At 52.8% G+C, this 6,508-nt stretch overlaps 1 protein-coding gene across 3 annotated transcripts; it reads right to left on the bottom strand.

Moving 5' to 3' along the window:
• Window positions 1-1,530: 1,530 nt before the first annotated feature.
• Window positions 1,531-6,303, bottom strand: LOC119110729 (methylosome subunit pICln). 3 transcript variants are annotated; one of them, XM_037234649.1, is made up of 5 exons: window positions 6,244-6,303; window positions 3,633-3,771; window positions 2,962-3,104; window positions 2,498-2,671; window positions 1,531-2,272 (listed from the first exon to the last, which is right to left on the bottom strand). In XM_037234649.1, the coding sequence occupies exons 2-5, from the start codon at window positions 3,749-3,751 to the stop codon at window positions 2,142-2,144; spliced, it is 567 nt and encodes a 188-aa protein (XP_037090544.1). In that variant the 5' UTR covers window positions 3,752-3,771; window positions 6,244-6,303; the 3' UTR covers window positions 1,531-2,141. The 3 variants fall into 3 exon arrangements, with proteins under 3 accessions (XP_037090544.1, XP_037090545.1, XP_037090546.1); XM_037234650.1 differs by lacking the exon at window positions 6,244-6,303 and adding an exon at window positions 6,144-6,232; XM_037234651.1 differs by lacking the exon at window positions 6,244-6,303 and adding an exon at window positions 6,205-6,230.
• Between the last annotated feature and the right edge of the window lie 205 nt (window positions 6,304-6,508).

Here is a 6,508-nt window from a genome sequence, read left to right as displayed (position 1 = left end):
AGCCGAGAAGGAGGTCGTAGGCTCACGGCGCATACTGTGGGGCCAGCGGGCACCGGGGGCCCTCCAGTACGAACTGGCCTGAAATAGCGTCAACAGGCTGCTCGCCATCGTCGGCTGTTCAGACGGGTGCGCACCAGGCAGAACACAAGGGACGCAGTGAATAAGCCCTGCTTAAGAGGAAGATTTGAACCTTCGATAGCACCTGATGGCCATCAAAAAAAGAAAGATTGAGCTGGGGAGCACGCTACTTGAAAATTAAAGTGCACACTGCAACCTACTGTTCTGTGACACTATACTACATCTCTAACATTCGCCTGAATGTTTAATCGCGTTGATGCCTTTTCTTTCTTTTTGCTGCTTTATTCAAATTTGGAAACGCCTGCGTTTAGTAATGGAGATGAATGACAGCCTTCCCGCCTTGGTTTGGAGATTCGCCTCACGGCAGGAGCCTCGCTGCACACGCTGCGTCCTCACTGCGGAGTTCTAATGAACCGCCCAACCGTCTTCAAAAGGTGCTACCAGCAGACTGTCCATACGCGGGCGAGTCCCAGAGGGAGGGGGGGGGGGGGTCAACCTGGTGATGCCCACCCAAGACGGCAACAAAGAGAATGTTTCGTCAGTTTTAGATTTGTTTTCGGAAGTCGCTGATACGATCGGGATCTCTGCTGCGCAAGATTCAATGCCTGCGCCATCCTTCTGTGGGCATGCACGTAAAGCATTTCAAGCGTGTCTGTGTTTGGGTATGACGTGTGGGGGCGTGCCCCCTTCAACGGACATGCCAGCACCGCGCCACGTGCTGATACACCTGCTGTAGCGGATGGCCTGTCCGCTGTCAGCCGTCACACCGCCCCGTGACGTGATATCGCGTGCCACGTGCCGCGCAGACAGCGGCGATAACACCCTGGGAGCCGCGTGTCTGCCCGGCGGCTCAGCACGTCATGCACGAGGCCGCTGCGGCTGGCCCTGAGTGCTGCCCTCTACCGCACGCCGCAGTAACGCAGTCTCGTGCGGCCCACACCAGGCCGGCATTCATTTTTCCGGTCTGAAACTTCAAACACTTAATCGCCCATCGCTGGACGCATCAATCCGGACGAACACACGCCTTTCATAAGTAAATGTGGACCAGAATGAGGCGCCTTTTAAGGCGAGAGCTTAGTGTTTGCACGCGATGGGCAAGGACCTAATCCCAGATATCCGAGTCCAGATGTCCGCTGTCCAAGTCTAAGTTCAGGTGTCCGCTGAATGTCGTCAGCCATACTTTCTGATGACCTCACTATGCATTTGCATGGGCCAGTGCTATCATCGCGAACTGGCGAAATCGCCACCCATCAGCAGGCCAACCTGTCCGCAGAGCTTTGCTGCGCAAGCCGCGTCCCTCCCCAGTCCCTGCCCCACGCGAGGCTGCCCCCCTTCCCCCCCCCCCTCCCCCACACAAATGAGACCCCAAGCACGGCCAACGCTAGGCGCCTTTTACTCAGGCAAAGGCGCCTTTAGGCTGCCTTTCATTCAGCAGCAATCAACACCCAGACGACCAAGTCGAGCAACTTTACTGATGTGTATGACAATGACACCGTCAAGTGGGACGAGGATGGGAACGCAACATGTTGCCAGCGCTGCTCGCCTGTTGAAGACGGACAGAGGGATCACCCCAGTCAGACGAACGCGCGTCAGGAGGCCGCCAGGAATCCGTCTGACGTACACAACAATCGCGTTTCGCGCCCGATCGCGTGGCGCGATGTGCGACAAGCACGGCGGAGCCTGCCGACAACAGTCCAAACGCGCGGCCCGCACGTGTCGGGCGCCCTCGAAATGGGCGGCCGCCGATCGCGGGCGAAGACTCACAGCGTCCAACACCAGCCACGCTCTGTTCTTCTCAGGCGGCGCGGAACCGCCCGCCCGTAGAGATCGCCGTTAGGTGACAGCACCCTCGTCAGGGAATCACCGCCGCGGCGGGACGCGGCCAACGCGTCCTGACGTCCCGGACGGCGTGCGCGGTCGCTGGCGCCGGCGCCGCGGCTCGTGTCGTGTCCGGTCCGGTCCGGTGCAGGCCGTCTGATCGGTCCGGCCCCGACGGAGGACCGGACGGAATCCCGCCAACGTCGCGCTGTCGCCACGCCAACGGACCGGCACGGCGCGGCGCCTCACTCGTCCACGTCGTCGAACTGGCCCGTCTCCATCGGCTGGTGGGTGTCCGCGTCGCCGCCGCCGTTTGCTAGTCCTCCGTCCGCGTCGTCCGGTCCCTCATCGCAGTCGTCACCCTCGAAATCGTCCCCTGGGGACGAGCGGGGAGGGGGAGGGGCACGCGCCGGTGAGCAGGGGCGCAGCGGGGAGGGGGGGGGGGGGCGGAAACGGGGTTGGGGACGCGACGGAGCCGACTTGCGAGCCGCAGAAACGCTCGGCACAATACAGGGAATTGCCGAGAGTTTTGTCGGACGAGACTCTCGGCACCATACGACACAAAACGACGAGCCCCGGCTCGACGACCCATGATTCCTACCTTCCGCCGACACGCTGTCGTTGGGGTCCGGATGCAGGGACTGGCACTCGGACATGGCGTGGAACATACGGTCCAGCGCCGCCTCGTCTTCAGGCACGAACCGCACCTCCGTCACGCTGCTGCCCGACGCCGCGTCCTCGTCACTACTGTCGGCGCCGCCATCTGCCGGCCCGTCTGGCAAGCACAAGTGGGCGGTATAGCCACCAGTCGTGGCCCTTGTGATCCGATCCGTGGGTAGGCGAAATCACATGTCGGGAACAGTCGGCGCCACGGCCCGGCGTTATGTGTGCGTGTGCGCGGCATTACCTTAGCAATTCCCAAACCACACACATCCAAGCTCCCACACAAAAGCAATCTACCGGATTCTTAAACCGAAAAGAAATTCACCGCCTCCAAGCAAGAGCGCGCACAACTTCACCACGGAGGCCGACAGGAGCCTTCAGCACAGCGCAGCTTGCACCGACCTTGTGGATCGATGTCCGCGTCGACCATCATGTAGAGGCAAGGGTGCGGGAAGTTGGAGGTGTCCCTCGAGACGGCGTGCAGCATGATGTGCGGGTACTCGAGCGAGAAGCCTTGTCCCTCGGCGCCCGTCCACGAGACCCGGCTGCCGGCGCCGGCACACCGTCAGCGGGCGGCAGGCGCAGCACGCGCGCCCAGCCAGCCTCCGACGGTCTACAGCCGGCCGCGGACACGCGACCGTCGCTCGTTCAGCCACGCGGGAGGTCAGCTCCAGCAGGGTCAACCGCAACCGAATCAAGTAAGACCGCGACGCTGGTGTGTCCGAAATCGGGGCCACGGCAGAGCTCCAAATTCAAAACTGTTGCGAGAAAAACAGACCATTCCGCCCGCTGCCGCCACAGTGAATGTTGGCCGGGATGATCGCCATGGTGGGAGGCAAATCTGAGGACAACTTTTCTCGGTAATCGGGATACACCTGTGAAATACTTTCAGTGGTGCATTCACGCACTCAACAGACCATGGAATGTTGTACCCATTTCCTGTACTTTCAGCGGTTACGGACATTTTCTTTTTGGAACGCACGCCCACCTGACGGCCTATTTTTGTAAGAGGGCTTACACACTCAGGACATTGGCAGAAGCCACACCCAATTTCGTTCTGAGCCGAGCCGTACCTTTCAGCGATGTACAGGGTGCCCGGGCCGAGCGGCTTGTTGCCGAGGTGCGCCGCTGTAGACGGCTCCTGCACGCGCACACCCTCCGTCGGTGGTGGCAACGAGCTCACCACCACCATCCTGCCGGATCGACGTGGTGCTGCAGAGGTGGCACAATGGCAGGGCAGATCAGTGAGATGAGCAGTTTTTATTGTTCTTCTCCTCTGTTTGGCACCATGGGGTTGCTGTTCCTTTTCTATAGTGGGAAGGAGTGGTGGCTGATGAGCCATCCTGTTCACACCTACTCAATACCTCTGAGGCAGTGCTTGTTCAAGCCAGGTTGTAATTCAAAATGTTGGGAGTTTTTGGTACAAAGACAAAACCGATTTTATCCTCTGCAAAATAAAACACAGCTGTAACAGTAAATTCTCCACTAATTCATAGCTCAGAAGGGCCAAAATGTTTCATGATGTAGTAGAGCCACACTATTAAGAGAGGGTAGACATTCAAATGCTTCTATTTTTAATGAAACATACTACAAAATATCTTGCCCACCACAAGGTATGGGAGGGGTGAATACACTGTAAAATGGTGCAATAATGCTATTGGCATAGGCTTGGTTTTGAACTACACAATAATTGTATCACTAATAAAAAGTTGGTGCTGTCGTCATCACCCTTGCCGCCCCACATTCACTGGCTCGGACATGCGTCAGAGCCTAAGCAGCCCAAAAGTATGTTCTTTACTGAAAGCTTTCAGGATTTCATTCACAGAGGTGAATAATTTACAGATGTCTTACACTCAGATTTACAATACAAGGAAATGGTAAATAAAGTTAAGTATCAAACAAATGCAGGTTGCCCTGATCATTGCATTTTATATTAATTGTACCAAATGGCACATGATATTTGTGTAAGTCATGACTAGCTTGCTTAGGCTTCCATGTGAGCTTCACTTGCAATATAAGCCACTACTGACCTGAAGAAATTAAGGCTTTTTGTAAAGGAGTTAAGCTGTAAACAAATGGGGTCAGGGCAGTCACAGGCCAGGCCTGGGTCTTACACATGGGAGGTTTTGTACATCTTCTGCTGATCTATGAGTGTTCTTTTTGTATGTGGGTTCCATGCTGTAGCCCTAAAATGCATACTGAAGGTGTGGCTGCTGGCTCAGTGGCATACTGAAGGTGTGGTGTGGGTGTGGAGGCTCCAGGCACACAACTGTTATTTTGCACAGATACTAACATATTAACTATTACTAAGCACTCTATCCCAAGTCCAAGCCATTGAACAGGAATTTCATAACAATTCAAAAATTTCAGCATGTTTACAATGTGCTTCTGGATATGCAAGTATGTCCAAAGGAGCACAGGAACTGCCATGTCTGCTTGAAAGCATGACTAAAAAGCACAATACATAATATTTAGTCAGCACAGATACAACTAGTGGCAAAAAAACAGCTAAACTTAAGTATCACATACATGGTGTGCCATCAACCACAACATATGCTGGCTGTCCATACAAATCATCTGCAAACATGATCCAACTAGAAACACCGCTAGCCAGTAGCATGAGTGTGAGGACAAACATTGTTGTAAAACTGGTCATGAGGCATATGGCACAAGCCATGCAGCTGGAGGCAGATAAATCTTTGATATAATGTCTGATAAGACAGATGTCTGCAGAGCAGCAGCAAAAGTTCTGCATCTACATAGTGCAGTGAACTTTCATTTCAGGCCATTCAAGATGGTGCCATGTTAGCCCCCTACCACTAAATAGCATGTGGCAGCATAACCACACTATACTCAAAAGTCATTATGAGAACCACAATTAAAGCTGAGGCCAAACTCTACCTATCAGTCTCTGAAACCCTTGCAGCTCACAACTCAGAGCTGAAAACCCACACAACCACAACCCAACCTGCAGTGACAATGCTGGCAAGTCATCACAAAATTTCCCATGTGCATAATAACAAGTTATTGCCACAAAAAATGTCAAGTGCCCACTCCAGTAGTGCATGCTTCCCGCCAACACCGTGCAGAAATCCTGCACTTACATAGTGAATTGATTTTTTTCAGACTGGAATGGTTCTGGACTTTTATTTATTAGATGATGGCATTGGCTTTGCTTCTAAACATGTTTTGACTTGTCCTCATACATAAATCAGCAAAAAAGATGCCTGCATCATTTAAAATTGCATCCTACCCTCATGTTTTAATGTCATTACCAAAAATACTGGGGCACCAGATTTCAGTTATGTTCAGTGAAAACCAGCACTTATAGCTTTAAAATGCTTAATTCATTCATCTCTGAACACAGGGGCCCAGGAAGCATCATATTTTTATTTGAGGTACCAGATTAGAGACAATAAGACTTCAGTCCGGCAATCACACGGTAACAATTACCACATGGAGACCACAAACATTTCAAAACATGTCAGACTTAAAATTGCAAGCGTTGGAAGTGCCAGCGACTTATGCCGACTCGCATACTGAACCGACGCTACCCACTTTACCAAAACGCAACGTGTACGTACGTCAAAGACGGAAACTGACTGAACAGTCCGATGCTCAATATTTATTCCACCTAACCTGTACCTCCAGCAATACTCCTGCCGTGTTTCACCTCAAACGTACTTTGCAGCCCCCGAAATCCCGCCGAAATCACAACGATATGGCAAGTGGTGGGTTGTTCATTGTTCCATGCAGTGAGTCATAATGGTATCACAACCACCAAATATGGCACAGCATATGTACAGCGGACAGTATTACTACTTTGCTGTCGATGCATGCAATCAATTCAAACGGCAAAACGACCTCATCAAAGTTTAAAATATTAGTACCAGTCGAAACAATGTATGAAATTTGTTTGCTATTCTAGAAATGACGATCGAAAACCATC

Source organism: Pollicipes pollicipes, unplaced genomic scaffold (assembly GCF_011947565.3).
Source record: "Pollicipes pollicipes isolate AB1234 unplaced genomic scaffold, Ppol_2.1 Scaffold_7231;HRSCAF=8579_pilon_pilon_pilon, whole genome shotgun sequence".
Classification (NCBI taxonomy): Eukaryota; Metazoa; Arthropoda; class Thecostraca; order Pollicipedomorpha; family Pollicipedidae; genus Pollicipes; species Pollicipes pollicipes.
This window is presented reverse-complemented; position numbering and strand designations above follow the sequence as displayed.

Excerpts from the sequence above, each read along its gene's own strand:
- LOC119110729 (XM_037234649.1), bottom strand. The coding sequence starts at position 3,751 with ATGGTGGTGGTGAGCTCGTTGCCACCACCGACGGAGGGTGTGCGCGTG. Across the intron at positions 3,105-3,632 it reads ACCCTGTACATCGCTGAAAG|CCGGGTCTCGTGGACGGGCG; the intron begins GTACGGCTCGGC and ends CGGCGCCGGCAG. Across the intron at positions 2,273-2,497 it reads CGACAGCGTGTCGGCGGAAG|GGGACGATTTCGAGGGTGAC; the intron begins GTAGGAATCATG and ends GCTCGTCCCCAG.